Raw genomic sequence first — 22,719 nt, forward strand, 5'->3', positions numbered from 1 at the left:
GCTGGTGTGTGCACTCAGTGTTGGGGGGTATATTTAAGAGCTAATTGGCTGACACAGAGGCTGCTGTCTTCTCTTTAATGTAAATGTGGCAAACCTCAACTTGCAGACACATCTGGAGCGTATATGGCTAATCGTCGATTTCAAAGTCATTGTAGGAATGCATTCAAAGAGCAAAATACAGAGAGGGAAAATGCAACTTTGGTAAAGTTACAAATCCCCTCATAGTGAACGAATCTGGAGTTATTTGCACAGAAAACTGATAATGAATTCCTTTGGATTAAACTGTTCCATCACAAACCTTCCCAAGTTCCTTCGGCTTCCTAGCTCAGCAAATCCACTGGGTTTCACTTTGAGCTAAATAAATGCAGGCCATCAGGGTGGGTGGGTGGGTGTGTGTGTGTGGGTGTGTGTGTGTGTGTGTGTGTGTGCACCTGTAGATGATTATGTGGCACATTTCCTTTTGTGCCATCGGCTTCTCATTACCAGCTTCTTTCCATGCCTGCATTGCCTTTTGCTAGTATGAAGTGATCAAATTAACGCTATATTTATACATGAGCTCAGTGTATTTAAGTTGCTAATTGCATCCTAACGAATGAAGTTTTGCCAGGAAGTGTTGTGTTTCAAACGTTTGCTAATTCAAAGGACAGGAAGTGGTGTTGTGTGAGGAGGAGGGAAACAGGCAGGGACAAACATGGAGGTGAACAGAAACGAAAATCATGTGGATTTTGTGACTGAATCCAAAGACAAGCAATCAATCTTGTAATGCGTCATTGTGCTTACAGTGTTTGCAGCTGCTCATCAGAAATGCATTACCCGTCAGTGACAGATTACATGTTTACTTGTGCTTCCTTTTGGTGTGTGATTTATCCATTTCCAATCTGAATGATCAGCTTTCACCCAAAGCTCTGAAAGCATGCAAAGGGGATGGGGGAGAAACAAAATCATGAGGGATGGATGGGAGCAGTAAAGAAATGGTTTAAAAAGGGAGATAAGCTTGTGAAACTATTGGTTTTCAAACAGACATAGAAGGGGCAGAGCACTACTGTATGTACTTCTGTACCATCAGCTTGCTGCCTGGTCTTTCAACACAAATGTCATTTTGACTTAAGCTACAACCCATTACTCTCCCCTTTCAACGCCTTAGTTACATAACAGGAGAATACCTTTCTTTTCCCTCTTCTGCCTGTCTCCCCTCCTCATCCTCCTCCCTTGAGTCACATCACTCTCCTTTTGTCACGCTTTCCACACCTTTGTCAGCCCCTTTTCTCGCTCTCTCCCCCTGTGCTAATCACTGCCTGTGGTGAATAATTCACTCAGTGCAGTGGGGACTGAAGCTCTTTGATTGACAGCTTTATTCTCCCGTCTGTTACATTATTAACACACCTCTTTCAGGCATTGTTGCCATTGCAAAGGCCATTACAGGCCAGAGGAGAGTCAGTTGTAAGAATGACCGCCTCCCCCAAAACACAAACCCTTAATCACTTTCTCCTTAAACCCTCCTTCCTTTGATCACAGGCATCCTTTCACTCCCCCTTTGGTTTGACCTTCTGAAGGTCACTGCTTGGTAGTGGCACACAGGGCTGGAGAGATGACTTTTGATATGTCTATACTAATATATTATTTGGACTTAAATGTCAAGATTAAAAAAAATAAAAATAAACTTTATTTTTTCAGTCTGAATACATCGATGCATCTCATCAAAAGGTGTTAGTCTGTGGAATAAATGTAATGATGCACTGAAATATTGTACAAGTCTATCTAAACTGAAAGTATTATTTAGGAGCCAAATCATTAATGGTTATGAACAGGACCTGTAAAATCCCATTTGTTGTTATTTCTTGTAATTGTAAAAGTTTCTTTCTGATTGTTTTGTAAAATAACAAAAAGCCAACAAATTAACAAGACAAACATGTCGCTGATGACGATGACCTAATATTTTATTTATAAGAAAAATATCTGCTAGAGGGGGTAGGACAGAAACGTTTTTTTTATGCTTCTTCTTGCCCCTGTTGAACATGACAGACTATTTGAGAATTATTATTGTTTGTTTTTTTATTATTTGTTTTTTGTACTTTGTTATAATTATTAATTTGAGTTAGGAAAAAAAGGAAAAAAGAGAATATATATATATTTTTTTGTTTCTGATATGTTCAATAAATTGACTAATAAAAAAATCGATTGTGTATACATTTCGTGCCAAATAAATATGAATAATAATACAAATAATATATACAAGCAATATTTAATAGTTTGAAAATGACAAACCCATAGAGATGAGAGACTTTGCAGTGCCCCTCAGCTCTGAGGAACTTTATAGTTTGTGGGTCATACGGACCAGGAAAGCTGTTCACATTTTGGAGACAGTTGGCAGCTCTTTAGTGTGAAAAATCTCCCGAAATTGTACTGTGCTCTGCCAGCACAGGACATACGGACAGATTTAGCGACTAGCTGATGAACATAATGCAGAGTTTACCATCTAAAGGGCCAGATACTTCCCTCAGGAGTTAATAGACAAAACAGAGCTAAAGGTTTAGTTGTATTTGCTAGATTGTCAGAAATGCAACTCTAAATAAATGAATGCTAATGTTCCTCTGGGCAGAAAACTGTTAGTTTATAAATTTGCAATATCAACTCGGAGCGGGATCATATTGACATTGTTTCAACTGCATCAATCGGCCAGAAATGTCCCATTTGTCTAAAATCAAACAACTATTTGCAAAATTAGGATTCATCTTAACGAAGAACTTGTGTAAAGCCGTTGTGCTTCACATTCATTTGACTTTCAACCCGTATGGCTTCTTTCGCCGAGGTGTTCATAACCCACATGTTGACACAGGAAGACCTTTAGCCGATTTGTTTCTATGTTAATGAGGTCAGGCAGAGATATAAATGAATTTACAACTCTGAGGTCTCGATACTGCCATATGCATCAGAAATGTATTCTCTGAGAACAATCAGTTTAACTGCACCTCCATCTTCCCTTCGCCACATATTGCTTTATCTTTTACATTTGAAAACATGGTTCTTCCTGTCTTCCTTCAGGATAAACACTCATATGAACATGTATTGGTGCACAAGAATTCCATGAATCCGAAAGACCAAACACAAGATACTAAAAGGATAAGCCCTGAATGGAAGGAGAGTATGATTGATGAGTGAATTGAATAATGGAGGAAGCAAAGGTTGAGAAATGGAGGAAGCGTATAGAGAGGCATAATAGAGGACAACATGACGCACGGTCTGATAGAGATTGAGGGCACCATAGCTGCAACGTAATTGAGATTTAACCGAGCCAATGTCATTCTGTTCAAGGGGTGTGTGTGTGTGTGCCGCTTCTGTGCATTAGTGTGTGAGTGTATGTTGCCCTTTTTTTCAGAAATTCAATTCACACTGGAAGTCATCTGTCAAAGTGGGTAGCCGGGGACGTATGTAGTGAGTGAATATGTGTCTCCACAGCATGTGTGTGTCTCTGTGCAGTTTGTATTTGCTCTGATTCCTCCAGTTGCTCAGGACGTCCACAGTCTCAATGCTATTAACCCTTTGCCCTGTTCTGAAAGGGAAGATGGAGCAAAAAAATACCCTCTGTACTTACTTTAACTCTCTTTTCCTCTACTCTCCTCTTCCTCTGAATGGTAAAAAGCACTGGGACCCAGGACAGCTCCCTTTGGTTCACCAGAGTTGAGTGAAAAGCACAGATGTACTGACTTTCTTAGCTCTGAATAATGCCACTCACTAAATTAGAATGCTGGACTCATTATCTTGCTGCAGGTTATAAGACCGTTTTAAAGTGTTTCCACTTAAGTGCCCAGCTCTGGAATAATTCAAGTTACTGGGCTCATGAAAACAAAGTGTTGTCATTAATGCAGCATGGGTCCATCCGGAGAGCTTTTCTTTATATGTCAATACGCTCGGAGGGAAGAATCATTGAATGGCAAGAGCTGACGCTTTGTGTGTTCATTGTCTCACAACGGAGAACATGTGGCGTAATTAACAAGTAATTAACAAATGTCACAGGCATACAATGCACCAAATGACTGAGAGTTCAAACAAAGATTTTTTTAAGAAACACTTTGACAAAACTCTTTTGTTGCAAAACTAATGAAGGTGTGAGTGTGACAATAAATGATTTGAAAATAATGACGTTTTATTGTGATGAAGTGAGTGGTCTACTAGCTGCAGGTACTTCCTTGGAAAAATAGATGAGTATGAACTCCAGTCAAACTCAGGTTGCATGACAACTATGTGAAGTTGGAATTAACCTTCAAAAGGTCCCTTGTTAAACAACAGCTGCTAATCCGATTAGAGATATTTCCGTTTTACTGTAATTAGTGCCAGGCCTTCCTGTCCTCTTTCTTCCCACTGCATGGAGAAGACTTACTTGTAATAAAGTCTTATTATGATAGATGGGCCTCATTTGCAAATTGTTACTATGTTCCAGCATTGATTCTAGGAATAAGACAATTTGTTTCTCACCAACCTGTAATTGCTTATTCTTTGGAAAGAACTTGGTTATTATAATTGTTGAATATTAATTAAAATGTTATCACTGCTTTTAAGACCACTATCACGCTGCTGGAGAAGCTGTTGCAATTTTAATTAAGTTAACTTATTATGTATTTCATTACATGGTCTTTGCTCATTGATGTTAACATGTTATTGTGCACAAAATGATCTTTTATTGTTCATGTGGGTTCATTTTGATCTCAATTGTACATCTTTATTCTCTCATTTTATGAATCATACTTTCAATTATATGTTTAAAAGAGACAACATGCCTCCACACCGTCATAAAGTCCATATGTGATTAAAAGTTGAACTAAAGAAAAACACATAGGACATGTAGCAAGGGGAACTGGATGTAATGCATGCTCAGGCCAAGGTTTATATGACACACACATTCAAATGTATGTTCTCTGTTGACAAGGGCAGATATTTCTAAATGCCAAAACTGAATAATTTATCAAGGTAACACCTTTCAGAGGGGCCACTGATGGAGGGGGGGATGAAGACAAATGGAAAGGTGATGAGTCTGATATTTGAACGAGCGATGTACAAGAGGAAATGGAATGATTGAGGAGAAAATAATAACATGTGCACATAAAGAGGAAAAGCGTGTGTTCAGAGTGTGTTTGTGTGTGTGTGGCTGAACATTCATTGTGTGCTCATGTATTGACAGGAGAAGAGCAGGTGTTTTGGAGTGGCTCCTGAGTCAATCCTGACATGTACATCTGCAGCATGTAAAAGGCATGCACACATTGGTCGAAGACATACAGCTGAAGCCCCTTTCACTCATTCTAAGCAAGAAAAACAATATTTTTAAAATCGCAATTAATTAAATAAATACAAATCTTATTTTAAAAGATCATTCCAGGACTGAATGAAAGGAGTTAAAGTCATGTTAGAAACTGGGGGAAATGCAGGTATGTGATCCGTAAGCACTATTCAATATTCTTGTTTTTGTTGTTGTACTCCCATATTTGGTGTTTTTGTTGTAATATAGTTAAATCTAGGTTATTGTAATGTGAAACAAAATAACTTCTATGAACACATACGCAGTGCTCCCAGTGTGAGTGCAGCTAAATATTTTTGCAGATAAACCAGATTTATTTGTGACCTCTGACCTGTAGTGGTGATACTAAATCAAACTTTGAGCCAGTGGAGTAGCTGGACAAATCCCCATCCTGAATCTTTAAAAGTGTTTTCGTCATTGTGAAAGACGGGATAGTTTCCTCCCAGCAGGAGGGAATACCAGCAGGTTGCAGGGCCCCGCAGATATAATCCTCAAAGGGAGTGCTGGGAAATCTCTGCAAAATACAGAGAGCTGAGGCTCTAAACCAGACTTCTATGAAACAAGAAACATGCAAAAAGATACGCAAACCACCTAGCTTATAACAGAGTAAACTTTATTACAGTATTCTGATCACATTTAGGTCGTAATTAGATCAGATTTACACTATTGATCCCAGTTTGGGACGTTTTTGAGTAGGCATAACCAGAAAAGATGAACGTCTTTTGAATCACTTTCATGCTTTGACCCCACATACTTCTTGAAGTGTACCAATTTAACAAGTTTCCACATCACTGTAAAATACTGTAAATGTTGAAGAGGCTTTAGTGAATAATACCATGAATCCGTTTTTTAATAGTAAGCGAAAGTGCATGCAAATGTAGTGACTCATCTCCGGTGCTGACACTTTCTTTTTTTAAATCCTCATTATTGAAACTTCACCTTGACTGTATCAATCGTTGAAGGGAATGAACCTGAAGCGTTTAACCATCATTTGCATAAACACGATAATGACATCAATTTTACAACAAAGCTTGTCTTGCTATTTAGACTACAGTGACTCATGGAGGAGAGCTCTAACTTGTCACCTGTTAATGAAACTAAACGATCATTAAAAAAAGACTGCTGAATCTGCACAATATAACCTGTGTGGATTTGTGCTCTTGGGGATTACCAATTACTTCATGGATTACTTAAATGTCCTCTACACACACATGCATGCACAAGGTGTACCGCAAAGATTTTCAGGAGTTGGTAGCGACTGTCAAAATAGAAACTAGAATAATAGACAGGGAAGTTTGGAGGTGACACAAGTGATTAGTGGGGAAAGGAGCATAAGAACAATATACTAAAAGAGAAAAGTTCATGTTCGTAGTGTTGCTGTTGGCAAAAACAGGCTGGCCCACTTATCAAGGATGTCCAATCTGAGAGAGAAAGTACATGGAGGCCAGAGAGGCCACCAAGGAGCTCCAGCCAAAAGATGTGTGTGTGTGTCAGCTTAGTTCTATTAATGACTTATTGTCTCTGCCTCCGTGGAGTCCAGGCAGGATTTGAAAGGGTATTGGACCTCCCATGGTACCAACACACATACACATATGAACACACCCTGGGGCTCAAACACCTTCCTCTCCCTTTGCATGTATCTGTAAAACACACAGCAGGAGAAAGCCCACAGTAGAGGAAGATAAAAATGGGGATGATGGGTGGCATACAAGGACGCCATCCTCTCTTGAAGTCATGTATTTAAACTCCAGCTAGCTTCTATTCATTGCATACAATTTTATATTAAGGAATGTCATTACTGCACAAAAAAAATCAAGGCTCAAAAGACAACATCCACAGATTGATCTGACACTGTTGTTGCCTTGGAAGTAACATGTTAAAGGTCCCATGTCATGCTTTTTCGGTTCTTACCCGTCCCCTTGTGTGTTATGAAGGTTTTTATGCATGTAAACGGTCTGCAAAGTCACAAACCCTCAAAGTACACCCTGTAGTGAGTAAAACTCTAACACAGAAAATACCTGTCTATGCTGCCCCAGAACGCCTCGTTGGAGATTTCTCTTTTTCCATTGTTTTCTTCCTGGGTACAGTGACGTGCCCATACCCAAATGGACCAATCCGTGGAGCCGTTACGTTAAGTAGATTGTTCCAAATGGACCAATCCGCGGACTTCCTCACACACACACACACACACACACACACACACACACACACACACACACACACACACACACACACACACTCAATCTTTTTCGGGCTGGTTTCGGACTGGGTTTCGCTGTCTCACAGACGGCCACAGGGAGGGAGGGGAGCTCCAACAAGCCGTTTAGGACAGAGAGTGAATACACTATACAGAGATGCTGTATGAGAAACCAATGTGAGTTTGGAAAATTGCACAGTATAAACCTATTTTTAGTAGACCTCAACAATAGAATTATGATCAGTAGAAATGGCCATGACATGGGACCTTTAAGTCTTTTGTCTATAATGGCGCATTTCCACTGAAGCGGGTAGCCCCGTTTAAGCGCCCTTAATCGTCCTCAAGCGGCCAGGCCAGTTTTTGGTTGCCTTTCCATATAGCGTAGCACCGGCTAGCAGGTACTTTTTCCCTCTTTTTCCGGCCCCATAAAATCGTGGTTCTATCAGGCCAGGGCCAGGGCCAGGGCTGAACTAGTGACGTCAACACTCTCGACTGCTGATTGGTCAGAGAGCATCGTCACAAGATCGCGCGCGAGATCATCCCTAGCATCGCATATATATCTAGAAGCAAGCTTGCAGCATTTTTATACACAGCATTTTTATAAACGGAGGAGCTACAAAAATGGCAACGTCAAAGAAAAGCACACCGCAGTCGACCGAGGAGGTGACGACGTTCCTACATCTCATTGGCCAAAAAAAAGCTGATCGCCCCACCTACACTGGGTTGCCACGGCCAGCGAGACAGCCCGAGGCCTGAGCGAGGACGCTTAGGGACGCTTAAACGGGGCTACCCCGCTGCAGTGGAAATGTGCCATAAATCTACTACTTTAGTCCAGATTTAAATCTCTCAACAGTTTAAATAGGTTTTGATCATTTTTGTGGGGGTGAATCCAGCAAATCAAAGACTTCAGTTATCTACGTGGTGCATTTGCACAACTTTTTGAATGGAAGATGAATCCTACTGACGTTTCTGATGCCCTATAACCTTTCTACGGAACAGGATTAGGGCCACATGATTTTTTTTTTTGGGAGCATTTGAAAAAAATGTAAATAATTTTTGTTCTGAGATTAAAGTCAGAATTCAGATTTTTTTCTCAGAACAAAAAAAAACATATTTTTTTCAAATCCTCCCAAACATTTTTTCAATGTGGCCCTAATCCTCTTCCGTACATATAGTTCACCAAAAATGTTTTTTTTGTGTTTTTCAGTCAAATATCACAGCTGTTGGATGGATACCTTCAAATATGGTATGCAAGTATGCAAGAATATTGAAGTGTATTGAAAAGTGTTAACATTTAGCCATCACAGCATGAATAAGCGTTTCTGCACAAATGTTGTTGGATCAGCACATTTCGACTTAATGCCAAAAGGATAAAATAGCAAGAGAAAGTACGAGTGTCAGAGGAGATAAACACTACGGCACTGACTCACTGATGTATGCAGCATGCATGTCTTTGTCTAACACTATATACTCTCAATAATTATTAAAATGCTAATTTATCTAGATTCTTTATCCAACATAAAGCTGCACTTTGCATCTTCACAGATGTGTGGATCCATTTAGCAGTTAAAGCCGGTGTTTTAAATGTTCTGACTTCATTAGTTAAAGATCATTTAACAAAAACGTAATCAAACTGGATTTTATGTACTTTTTACAGTTGAAATTCTACTCTATTTCCGTCCCAAAATATGTAAATTCTTTTTTAAAGCAGTAAAATGTTGTTACATTTTGTCTGACATATGATAACAGAGTGAAGAAAATCTTTTTCACTACAATGTCCTCCGGGATGTATAGTGCACCACAGCATATTTCCCAGTGAGTACCAACAACCATATGGACCAACTGGGGACACGGTGGCTTTCCTAAGCAGAGCCCTAGTGGAAAGAGGAACATGTCAAAAACAGATGGGTGCAAATACGGTCTATTTATATAATGGGCCCTCACAGCATAAGCACACAGCAAACCCATTCAGTTAAATAAAGAACATATGGGTAACTGAGCTGATTTACAAAATATCATCTGAATGAATGAAGGAATTATTAAATACAACTCAATAATAATTCCTTTTTAAAAGTATATATCCTTTATCACTTCATGCTTGGTTTACCTATTTCTCCAGGGCGGTGAGAATGGAATATTGCAGAAAAGCAATGTATTACAAAGTCTAATATACAGGGGAGATATTGTTTCATATGGCAGGGAGTCCAAAAGGAGATGCCTCTGAGGAGAGAGCCAACATATTACAAATAAAGCAGGTGAGAAAAAGATTATAGGATGTGGAAATGATTGAGAGGAGGTGAGAGACATGGAGGGAGAGCAGATGATGTGAGAAATTAAAGTGTGAGCAAACGTCAGTGTGGAGAGGAGGAAGGGGGTTGAGGCTTCCTGCTTTTTTAATCCCAAGACTCCCACGAACATGGCTTCCCCAGCTTCTTACTCCCAGATCTGCTACCAAGGGAAATAATACATACTCTGCTTAATTTTTTTATAGACTGACATATAAAGGAACTGTCATGTAATGCAATTATTCAGCATCTGTTCTTGTTAGTAACGCTTTCATTCAGTCTCTGAAGTCTGCGATGGATTACGTTTCAAAGTAGGGTCTAAGTAGGGCAGAACACAGACACAAACACTCTAATTAATAGATAATTACAAGGCTTTATAATTCATCAAAGTCCAGCATGGTCTCCAGAGCTTCGATAAACTAATCAGATAAGAGTTCCGTTAATTCAACTCCAGCCTGATCATGTGAATATTTAGTTTATTTTTTCAGTCTCTGTCCTAATTCTGTATGGACCAGATGTTTGGTGTAGGAGCAGGGAAGCCCCCCTCACTACTGCTGCAGCTGATATGTTCTGGTGGGACTGTATATGTATTCTGTATACATTTCATCTGACACTTAAGTCATGCTAAGACACTCCAGAAACCCCTCCAAGGATCCAAACAACCTTAAAAGTGAATGCCTTTAAGTGGCAGTGTCAAGATTGTGAAATGTACTTACGTAAAAAGTACCCATAACTACCAACTGTTTTATAGAGTAACTGACCTCACCAGGGTTTCCCACACATAGACTTTACTTTGGCGGGCCAACCTGATGCTCCTGACCAGTGAGGCTTTGTTCTACAGATGTCCGTGTCCTCTGTGTCTCCTCCTGTCTGCCTCCCCTGTGCCTCTGTCCTGTGCAGCTGCTCTCTGGCCCTCATGTCTATAGTTAGGCTAATATGAGCGGTTGATTAATTAGTCCGCAGACGGGTGCTTTGTCCATATGGGACTGCTCTTCATTTGTGAATATCCAGACTACAGCTCCCCTCTGTGCTTTTACTGTCCATGGTTGTGGGTAGAAAGAGGATGTGGGACGCTTAAGGGCATGTCACTGGCTGAGTAACAGGAAGATACCGCTTGTTTAAGTGGAGTGATTAGATTATTATTATTATATTAGAAGATTTTAGAGAGTTGTCTGGGGGTCATAATAACAAAGGCTCATGACTGGTTTTCATGGAATCTTAAAATAGCACTTCATTGCATTAGTTACACAAGTTCATCAGCAGTACAAATAATGCGAATAAATTATTTTAATACGTAAATTGATGCTTGTTATTGAGAGAAGAAAGACTGCATAAAAACTGAGCAAGACAGTAAAAAGGTTACTTACTTCTCTGTAAATCCTCCATGGTCAGTCTCCATATAAATTAGACTCTTGCTTCTGGTCCCTTGTGAATAAAATATGTCTGTCTGTCTCTCGCATTAGTCTTCCTGTCATTCCCTGAGGCCTCTCTTATGGGAATAAAACCGGAGAAGCACTTCAAGTTTCTCCTCAGCTCATGGGAGATGTGATCAAGTTACATTTATATCCGGAGCCATACCGACATCTGGGGTATTTCTGCACCATCTCATCACAACCTCCACAGTTTCCATTTCAGACAAAGAAGCAGGTACTAGTTCAGGGGTTTTCAAAGTGTGGGAAGGTGAGCCATCCCCTCAGAGAACATAAGAACAGCCGCGCCCCCCCTCCCAATTATTATTGCTATTATTATTATTATTGTTGTTGTTGTTGCTATAATGCAGGGTTATTCAATTGCATTTCGAAGAGGTCCAGTAACAGAACATGTCATTAAATGCTCTGTTTTCACTGTCTACCTTTCTCTTTTTTGAGCACGTCCTTTGAAATTCTCTCCTTGTCTCGTCTCTGTGTGTGTGTTTGAATCTATCGTGCTAACTCACTGACTGCACCGATTTGATTGGCTGAGTAGCGTCAACTCCTTAAAACATGAAACAATAACTTTTTTAAACCATTTAATCTTTATGTTTTAAACATATTTTTTAAACATTTTTTACATTTTCAACATCGTGGATAAATCCTCATATGCTCCCGGCAACACACTGAACGTCAACTTTGCCTCCTTATTACACTCACCCCTACTTTAGTGGGAACAATGAGTCTGCATCTTTAATACGCACAGGCGGATGATGCGGGGATGCAATGTAGACAGGAATAAACGCAGATCATCCTCTGGCTGCAGCCTTGACTTTTGATCAAAGTCAATGCGGAAAACCCGCACTCACACAGGTAGGTGGAGGTGAAGGGAATGAGCACTTTTACAGCCTTTTTGGCGAGGTGGGGGAACTCAGTCTCCACAGACAGCCAAAAGTGTGCAAGTGACGTTTTCTGCGAGACGCTGTCTCCTCTCTCACTTTAGGTAACTTCACTAAAAATCGATCCATGTTGCTGCTCGCATAAAGTTAGCTGAAGTTAGCTAGATTTCACTGTTTCTCGTTATATCTTTCTCACACTGCGCCTCCCCTGTAGCTCCCTGGCGCCCCCCCGGGGAGGCGCGCCTCACACTTTGAAAACCGCTGCTCTAGTTCATACATGATCAGGTAATTGCCTGATTATTTCCCATTTAAATGCAAAAAGGGATTTTACTCATCCCCAGTACTCATCATGACTGAATCCTACTGACTTTGGTTATCTTGTATATTTCTTTCCTAGTGGCACTAGAGTTTATATATATCTTTAATAATATCTTATGAATCCCATTTACTTTTTGTGTCCCCTTTCCCCCATTTCCACTTTCCATTTCCGTGCTGCTGTCAGGTAAAAAATCCTAATTTGTCACACCTGCAAACTAATGATATCTTAATCGGCCTCAGCTGCGCGTTGTGTTTGGTGGTTTTCCAAATGCTAGTATGCTAAAATCTTACACTAAGATGGTTAACATTATAACTGCTAGAAATCAGAATTAAGTCATTGCGAGTGTCATTATTTGGACATTAGCATTTAGCTCAACGCATCCCTGTACAGCCTGGCCGAGCCTCTTGTTGCTGTATACTCTATTTGTTTGTTGTTTATTTATGATTAGATCAGCATTGTTTAGCATGTATATTGCTGGACAAGAAAACTGGCATGGCACTAAAATTAGACCCATTGTGAAGACAAGAAAGGAACTCCCGAGAACCCCCTAAGAGGAGAAACATTGGCTCAGCCGGATGGGCAGTAGCATAGCCTAATTAGAAACAAGGAAAACAAATGAGAACAACTATCAAAATAAATGTTCCATTACAGCTATAGTAGCGTGTGGAGGGAGGTAATGAGGAAAACCGTTTATATTTCCTGAAGCGATGGCCTGAAAGGAAACACTCCTTGAAAGAAACAAAAGCATATGTAGTCTCCTTGTGAGGGCAGAGCTTCCAACCACACCTGAGCAGAAGAAGCTGGCACAGGTCTGCCAGATACATGATCCCCATCCTTAAGTTTCTCTGAGAGACATAAAATTCAACCTTTTTCCTGGAACTGCAAACGGAGGCTGTAGTGCATCCCTTGCAGAAGATCTAAAACTGCCCATTTTCTCAAGTGAAACCAGATGTCCATGACCTCAGCCAGCTGAGCTGTTCTTTCCACAAATGGCCCACTTTCCTCTCACATGCTTTTCGGGCCTGTTTCAGTACCTTTCAGTCAGCCACATTCCATTGTGAGGCATTCAAGTGCAATGTACAAGGTAGCCTAATTTCCTGGGTTAATAAGGGAGTCGGGTTGGTCCTATATATAACCTGACACCACATTAAAAGGCCTTTTGGCTGTCCCTAAGTTATTTCCCTGTGGAACAACTGGCCCTTTTATTACAAGACAGCTCAAAGTGACCTCAATAGTAAAAACAGGCTCTACACTTAATGTTTCAGAGTCACAGTGCTTAACAGTCATTGTCTTTATACAGTTGGCTAAGAATTTTCAGAATTCAACACTTAGACTCAGAGCAGGGATCTGTTACTGAGACGTTCTTTTTTTTGTTTAACTAATCCAAGCCTTCCTCCTGTATTTCCGCAATTCAATTATTCTTTTTATTTTGATTTGACCATAGAATTGTGCTTCCGGTTGAACAAACCTTAATCAGTTTCAATGCATTGATGGAAAAAGATTCACTGTAGAAGCGACAGAAAAGTATTCAACAGTTTACAGTGGTGGAAGAAGTATTCATTTACTCAAGCAATAATACCACAATTTAACACATTTCTATTGAAGCTTTCATGCATTCATAAAAAGTATTAAAAACAATATTTAAGAAAATCTACTAAAAGTATCAAAACTTAAACTATTCACTATGCAGCAAAATGTCCCCTGTCAGTTATATTATCTTAGATTGTAATAAAGCTCTGTTACTGTTACAAAGGTCAGATGATATCCCTATTAGCATGAGCATTGGCTATTCTTCCTGGGTTCCACACACACAGTCGGCTTTATCCTTCTCTTGGAACAACATTTAAAAAAAAATGCAGTTTGGTTTTGGTCAGAAGAACTTAGTGACCCTTGGGGGTTTTATGAAAAAGAAACTGTGGCCAAGTTTTACATTTACACTGTCGGAAAACTGGGGTCATTTAGGGAGTGTTTGCAAGGACTTAGTGTTTTTAAATGCAACATTTTTACAAGTGAAGTCCAGGTTTATGTGTATGACGGGGGATTTGCTGTCAGATTGGGTGTTGCAGCACATTGCCCATGTTGATGGGAGACTTCTCAGATTAGTCCAGTCGTTGGATGCTCATTTAATTTAATCAGGAGGAAGCAGATGTTCTTGAACAGCAAAAAGTAATCACTCACAATTAGTGGAGGGTTACTTCCCTCTCTTCCCTTCAATATTGTGTTCCTTTACTTGTTGATGTTATGTTAGCATGCAAATGTGTCTAAAGAATGAAGTTCAAATATAAGTTTTCACAAATAAATCGTATAAAAGGTTTAATGACAATGTTGAGTTTATTCAGGTTAGTAACCCATCAACTCTTACCCTCTTATTTTATTTTAAGTCACATATCCACCATACAGACACACACACACACACACACACACACACACACACACACACACACACACACACACACACACACACACACACACACACATACACACACACACACACACACACACACACACACACACACACACACACACACACACACACACACACGTATACACACATTGGCACGCATTGCTAGTAATGTTCATGTTAACCTTTTACTGAATACATTTATAATATCCCAGTGCAGCTATAATTTAAAGTATGGAAAGTACCATCTCCTAACCTTAAGGGATTGTCCTCATATCCTCTAACTTTGTGAGAAATATATTGTGTATAAACGTTATAGTAATTGAGAAAAATCCTCTCCACAGGTGACCAAATTCACAAGTCTGATCTGTGAATAAAGGACAGTCTACGTATACACAGAACTAATCATCACACAAAATAAAACAACGAGGATGAGGAAACTGTTATTTGAACATTTGTGGAAATAGTGTTAGTCTATAGCCATCAGCCAATCAGAAGAAAGATTTTGCCTGAGCAGATTTCGTAACCTAAAACATTGGTAGCATTGTGAAGCCATAACAAATGGCTTCAAACAAAGGTACCCAGCTGGCTTGGTTAACCCCAGGCCATAAGAGCACATATAATAGGTAAACAATTGAGTTGGATGTTTTGTTTTTGAAGTGTAGCCAATACAGCAGTACAGTCTGAGCACTATTTAGCTTTGATATGTGAAAACATATAAATAGTGTTTATAACAAGAACAACTCTTTGTCCCTGGGAACTTTCATTGCTTTTCATTTCCTTTCAGCGCCTCGCCTCCAACAACAACAACCAAAGTCAGAAAGTCTCTTTAACTTAAATAGAAAAATGTAGCCAGCCGCACATGGAAGAATTAGAGGAGAACACTTGATGATAAAAAAAGACAAATAGTTGCTGTTTAGATTTGTATTGCTACCTTGCCAAAGTACAACATATGCTTTTGAATAATCATCCCAATTGTTTATATTTCGATATTGTTCTTTTCATCCTAATATTTGTATATCATTATGGTTAAATATGGGAACGGTTGTCACTTTTTGGGCTGAACATCATGACATCAAAAACAATAGTTGTAAAGGATAAATAGCACAGTTCATCTGATAATCCGGGAGAGTAAACCTCGGTCAGGTTTCAGATTGGAGAGGCACGGATTACTCTCTGCCCATCACATCTGTCACAGGAACTGCGATGCTGTTTACTATAATTGCCCTTTTCACATTCACAATATTAGCCTTTAAATATGACATGTGAGTAGTGTGCATGTGTAAGGATTCTGTATCTATGATGCCATGTCCATCCTTCATGTATTTCTTTAGATAATACTTGATTTTGTGTGTAATATAGAATATTTTCGTTTTTTTTTTAAATAGAATCTCTTTCCATCCACTAACTTTGGTTACTTAAGACTTTAGATAAACATCATTTTCATTGAGAGTTATTAAGAACTGCTACGGCAAAACAAAGTACCTACACTTTTCATTTTCCAAATGGTGCTAATTGCACTATGGAACACCCAAATATTTGGCTTGGATGAACACAAAATGTAACGGGTGATGCATGATGTTGGTGCTGTTCCGGAAAACTAGGCTCTGATGTATGAGTAGCCTATTTCAAAACGTCCTGCCCATCTGTGGGCAATGACCTTGTTTAAAGCAGGATAGTCCTTTCACTCCCTTAGTGAGTGTGCATGTGTGTTTTTGTGCTGCTTGAGTGTGTGTCTACAAGACAGTGAGGGGCAGAGGGAGGCAGGCACGCCCAAATGATGGTGTTGAATGACGCCCGTCTGTTGCTTCTTCAGTATTTCGGTGCGTCCTGCGATTGGTGGAGGACGGGATATGGTACCCAGGGCTGGCGCGCCATGGGCGGGTGGATGGCCTGTTTATAAACCCAGATCTCTCCTCGTGGGCGGGAACAGCAACAGTAGAGAGTGAAAGCGGAGGGACAGAGTGAGAGAGACGGTGGAGGAGTAGAGGCTGTGGTGGCAGCTGTGGCTGACCGGGGATCGCGGAGGGGGCGAGGCGGCCGCCCCTGAATGCCTCTTCAACCGTGCATGGACGACCACCTCAGCCTCCTGCAATCACCCCCGCTGAGCGTTACCAAAACCCGGTGCGACAATCTGGTGAACCACGGATACAACGAGACAGAGACCGACGTGATGACGGTGGTGGCGTGTGACAACATGCTGGAAGAGTCGGCGGCTCTCCCGGGCCACCACTCTCTGGACCGATATGAACCGGATCATGAATGCTGCGAGAGGGTCGTCATCAACATCTCGGGGTTACGCTTCGAGACCCAGCTCAAGACTCTCTCCCAGTTTCCAGAGACACTTCTGGGAAACCCCAAGAAGAGGATGAGGTACTTTGATCCTCTCAGAAACGAGTACTTTTTTGATCGAAATCGACCCAGCTTTGACGCTATACTTTATTACTATCAGTCTGGCGGGCGCATCAGGAGACCCGTCAATGTGCCCATTGACATTTTCTCTGAGGAGATCCGCTTCTATGAGCTGGGTGAGGAGGCTATGGAGAAGTTCAGGGAGGATGAGGGCTTCATAAAGGAGGAGGAGCGACCGTTGCCAGAAAATGAATTTCAAAGACAGGTGTGGCTGCTTTTTGAATACCCAGAGAGCTCGGGTCCCGCGCGGGGCATAGCGATAGTGTCTGTCCTGGTTATTCTCATCTCCATTGTCATCTTCTGCTTAGAGACACTGCCGGAGTTCAGGGACGACCACAGGGATCCGATCACTATTGCACCTGCGATTAATGGCACACTCCCGTATTTCACCAGCCCATTCTCTGACCCTTTCTTTGTTGTGGAGACGTTGTGTATTATTTGGTTCTCATTCGAGCTGCTGGTGCGCTTCTTTGCGTGCCCTAGTAAAGCAATTTTCTCAAAAAATATCATGAATATTATTGACATTGTGGCCATCATTCCCTATTTCATCACTCTGGGCACAGAGCTGGCAGAGAGACAAGGAAACGGACAGCAGGCCATGTCATTAACCATTCTGCGCGTAATTAGGCTTGTTCGGGTGTTTCGCATCTTCAAACTCTCGCGTCACTCCAAAGGGCTCCAGATTTTAGGACAGACTCTAAAGGCCAGTATGCGTGAGCTGGGCCTGCTCATCTTCTTCTTGTTCATCGGTGTCATCCTCTTCTCAAGTGCTGTCTATTTTGCTGAAACAGACGACCCAGATTCAGGGTTCAGCAGCATTCCAGACGCATTCTGGTGGGCTGTTGTCACCATGACTACCGTGGGCTACGGGGACATGCACCCCGTGACCATCGGGGGGAAGATCGTGGGGTCTCTCTGTGCCATCGCTGGTGTGTTGACAATTGCTCTGCCCGTGCCTGTCATTGTCTCCAACTTTAACTACTTTTACCACAGAGAGACGGAAGGGGAAGAGCAGGCACAGTACCTGCACGTGGGCAGCTGCCAGCCCCTCGCGGACACAGAGGACCTGAGGAAGTCTCGCTCCTCTTCCTCACTCAGCAAGAGCGAGTATATGGTGATTGAGGAGCACGGGATCAACAACACGTTCAAACAGCAGCCCAACTTCCTCACCACCACGCAATACAACTCGGAAAATTGTGTGAATATAAACAAAAAGATTTTCACCGACGTGTAGCCAATTATTGAGTCATAGCTCTGAACGCAGGAAGGGGTAGTGTGTAAACACACAGCTGTTGCTGTCGCTATGCTACAGCGTGCGGAAGCAGCGGTATCAGATGAATAAACAAAGGAATAATGAGGGAGGGGAAGCACAATCCTGTCAGTTCAGAGACGCTGCTTTGTGCTCCTTTCACAAAATCTGTCCTTTTCATTTCGGTGATGATGATTCATAATTCAGTTTTACTTTCGGCCTTGGAGATAAATAACTCATTTAAAATATTAGGTCTAGTATTCTTCGGCGAGTTAGGAAATTGACCTGTTGTGCATTGTGAAATTGCATCATTTGCATACATCATCACAACAGCCTATTAGAAGCTTTATAACTGAAAGATGAGTAAAAATGTATACTCGAAGAGCACTCACATTGTAGCCTATTGACATAGACTACGTGTTATGAGTCGTGATTCATAGCCTATAATATTCAGAATCATTTAAATATGAGTGTTTTAAGACATGTAATGTTACAGTTTTGCATATTATCTAAATTAGACCGTTCTGTGAGATGACTTAGGCCTTATTGTACGTTAAAGTCTAGTCAAAATGTTACTGTCTTTTTAAAAAAATCCCTTTTTCTTTCATATTCTGTCACGGTGTGATATAAACACAGGGGCCGCCTGCTTTCAGTCACGGTGCAGGACACACTGAGAGTGGATAAACACAGCGCACACGTACAGTGATCAAAGATGGAGCGTGCTTCTCTTTGGATGCCTCAAATATAGCTATGCCCGCTGTGATGCAGTCGCCATGGAGACGTCCGTTTCCTCGGTAAACCCAGTCACCGTTGCCATGGCACCCTTGTTTCCACAGAAACCTTCCAGATGGCTTGCAAGCTATATCGGAGATTGTTATCAAAAAAGCTTGTATTGAGTCTCTAATAAGACATTAGTCTACGATTTGCGTGCGTAAAATACGAGCCCCAAAAATACCGAGCATTGACGCACAAAGCAAATTGGGATAACAACGTCTGTTCACACAATTGCCACTATTAACTGGGTCCCGAAATGAACCAGGCACCGCTTGGAGACGTGCTAAACCGGAAGATGTGGAAGGGGAGGCAGCGCGTGAGGAATTATGAATGAACTGGGAGCACGTTGTGTCTGGCTGTCCTGAGTGCTCTACTGCGGGCGCTCAGCAGAGGCTGCTGTTCTCCCACTGATAAACATGGTAAGTTCTGAACACTGTCACTCAGGCCCTGGCCTCTTTAGAACCCTCCCTTTACATTTAGTCATAAAACCAGTTGTTTTAATGTGTGGGTTTAATGGGAATGCCAATACATTTAGGTTAGTTCAATATAAAGAGTGTTACCTTAATGACATTTCATCCCAGTAATATAAAAGCATGATACAAGCAAGAGGTTGGTTTTTTGTCCATGATCTTATTCATGCAGCACACGTTGCATACATGTTTAAGCCTTTACTGGCCTTAGTGTGTGGGTTTTCCTATATGCTGTGTAATGGGGCAGATGCTCCTGCAGTGCGCCCAGGTTGTCTTTAACCTTCAGATGACTGAATAAGGGCACCAACAGCATGCCCACCCAACCTGTCTCAGTGCTGCCCCCTGGTGGCTACCATCTCCTTAAAGAACAGGTGGCTCACCTGATGTCTCTGACAACATTTGACAGTGATGTAAAAAAGATTCAAAGGTAACATAACCATGAGATATCTCACAACAAGAGCAAATTGAGAGCTGCCATTTAACAACATTGTTAACTGCATTGAATCTCACACTCATGCTTATAAACGTGTTTATATTGAAGTGTGTGAAAAAAACAAACATTTAAAATTATTGTGAGTAGTAAAGCCTCTACCTTGCCTTTTTTCCTGTACCCAATTCCTATCTTTGGAACTGCTGCCCTGCTACCCTACAGGTTTATGTTCACTGTCACCCCTGATTGTGATTACTCTATCTCAAAAAGAGATGGGATGAGAGGGAAATATAACATGTTAAAAAGGCAGGATAGGGAATCCAGCTATCAGCCATGTTCTGAATCTATTGAGTGTGACTCTGTGTGCACTTGAATGTGTTCTTGTGAGCATGCGTGTGGTAGTTGACTATTATACCTCAACACTCATGGCCGAGTGATAATTAGGGCATTCTCATTAGTTGGCTTACCCTAAAGGCAAAGTGGGAGTTCCCACAGAAAGAAACACCACGTCATAGATTATTGCTTTCCGTTTTAACCCCTGACCTTGACTTCATACATTTTCAGTGAAACCCTCTGTGTTGGTCCTCAGTTAAATTGCCTGCTCATTTCTCAAATCAAATAAAAGCTCCAGAGAGGACAATCACTGATTTATTGATTGTAAGCAAACTATATTTTTAAGAGACAGTAGCTGCTTGTTTATAATCTATTTGGATTGGTCAGTCTGGAAGCTAATCTTATGAGCCTGACGAGGAGGAATTATTGAGAAAAGAACGCACATAAAAAAAGAACGGTAACATGCACTTTTGTCTTTTCAATTCCTATTCTGTCAAGCTCAGATAATGTGCAACATTGCAGCTCGCTAGTGTTTCACATTTGTTTCTGTCCAGATCCCTTATTACATATCCTAACATCTGCTCCTCTTTCTTTATCTTTACTAAAATGTAGGCATTTGGTTGATGCTCTTGTACAGGATGAATTGCAGTGCGTCATGTCTGATTAACTGCAAGACTGTAATGCTGTCAGTGGTGGCACTTCTAGAGAAATGTTGCCCTTGTCAATAGTCTCGCTCACATAAAATGTGCCCTCTTCACCTCCATTCTCCTCTCCTTATGATCTGACACTGTTTACACTTTGAGTTGTGCATGAGGGGTAAGGAGACAGCAGGGAGAAAAGCAGCATCCTTGCGTTGTTAATAAGATCACCCAACTATGTGATGGGTCTGGTTACTCTGTGTGGCTCTAACAATTTAGTCTTCTCTCCTCCCCATTCTCCTCTTCCTCCTCTCTCTCTTTCTCTCTCAGGTGAAAGTAGCTACATTTTTCTGCACAGACCTCCTGGAAACCCTGACGACCCCAATTGTACTGCCTCCCCTTTAGGTAAACAGACTTGATTTGATAAGAAGAGTAAATATGACATTAGTGAATTTTACCCAACATTCACTGCTAACGACTTAGAATGGTGTTCTCTGTTTAGAGCTGTATAGATTACCCATTAACCTGCAGTGACCTTTTTTTCTCTATAGGGGCGCAATGACTCTGGTCTTCATGATGAGCCAGATTGGCCAAAGCGAAGAGTTGAGACAGAACTCCCACTGGATCAATATTTCTTCCCCTACCCTCCTCCTGACTGGTGTCCTTAAACCCAGACTGGGTGCCTACCAGTTCTCCCCTTCCAGTGGTACACCACTCAATCCAAAATGCAATTGCTAGAATGACAAAAAAAAACTGACATATAATGTATTCCACATACAGTTTTGTAGCTACAGTATTCTGACTGCTTTTCTTCTGGATTTGACACACTGTGAGTGGATCGATCACGCCGTCCAAATGGATTCAGGCAGCGAGAGAATTCAGCTGGATCTGTTTTATGGACTCTGGCATTTCTCTATACTGCTTTCCACATACAATTCAGAAGGACGGGTTTAGGAAAAAGCCCGCAATATGGCAAAGAACATCTAATTCCTGGATTCAACGCAGATTTCTACCCATTCATGTTTTAAGGTAATGATATTCATTATGGACAATAACTGAAAAACAGATTTAGCTTCAAGTCAAAAGTGGCTAAAACTGAGGCCGACCGTGATTTGCTGATATTAAACTGTGATACAAATCAAAGACTGTTAGCCATATGCCTTTTGTTAATCTGTGTGCTCTGTATTGCAGATGATACAAATTGTATCTGTATTTGTATATTTGTAAGTGATACAAATACCTATGTATGTGTGCTGGTTGCAGCTATTCCCCCTGTCCTATACACATGGATATGTATATATACATGCACTTACATGTATACACGTACCTATGAATGGCTCTGTTTTATCCCAGAGTGCACTGATACTTTGGGATGAGGCAGAATAACGCCAGTGGAAGGTTGTGTATGCCAGTATTTGTTCTGTGCTATTCTGTGCTGTCTTAAACATGACCCATATAAATAGATATCAGTACTACTGTCATTATTTGCAAGGAGATTTTTTATTAATTAATGAGAAAATTGAACTGGGAAAATATCTTTATAAACCTTATTTCCTCGTATTTGTGTGGTTTTGATGATGTCATGATTAGAGACATTTGAACCAGGATTACCC

General features: G+C 41.0%; 3 protein-coding genes across 3 annotated transcripts in view; all 3 read left to right on the forward strand.

The window, feature by feature from the left end:
• Positions 1 to 22,719, forward strand: part of kcna10a (potassium voltage-gated channel, shaker-related subfamily, member 10a) — a 136,170-nt gene that overhangs the window by 75,582 nt on the left and 37,869 nt on the right. The window lies entirely within an intron of this gene.
• The window catches only part of kcna2b (potassium voltage-gated channel, shaker-related subfamily, member 2b), a 105,872-nt gene that overhangs the window by 67,946 nt on the left and 15,207 nt on the right, over positions 1 to 22,719 (forward strand). The gene's annotated exons all lie outside the window — the stretch shown is intronic.
• Positions 16,475 to 22,587, forward strand: LOC307036386 (potassium voltage-gated channel subfamily A member 3). Its single transcript, XM_079676644.1, has 3 exons — positions 16,475 to 19,654; positions 21,437 to 21,511; positions 21,658 to 22,587. The coding sequence occupies exon 1, from the start codon at positions 16,851 to 16,853 to the stop codon at positions 18,444 to 18,446; it is 1,596 nt and encodes a 531-aa protein (XP_079532770.1). The 5' UTR covers positions 16,475 to 16,850; the 3' UTR covers positions 18,447 to 19,654; positions 21,437 to 21,511; positions 21,658 to 22,587.

This window comes from Notothenia rossii (assembly GCF_949606895.1).
Source record: "Notothenia rossii genome assembly, chromosome: 4".
In the NCBI taxonomy this organism is placed as follows: Eukaryota; Metazoa; Chordata; class Actinopteri; order Perciformes; family Nototheniidae; genus Notothenia; species Notothenia rossii.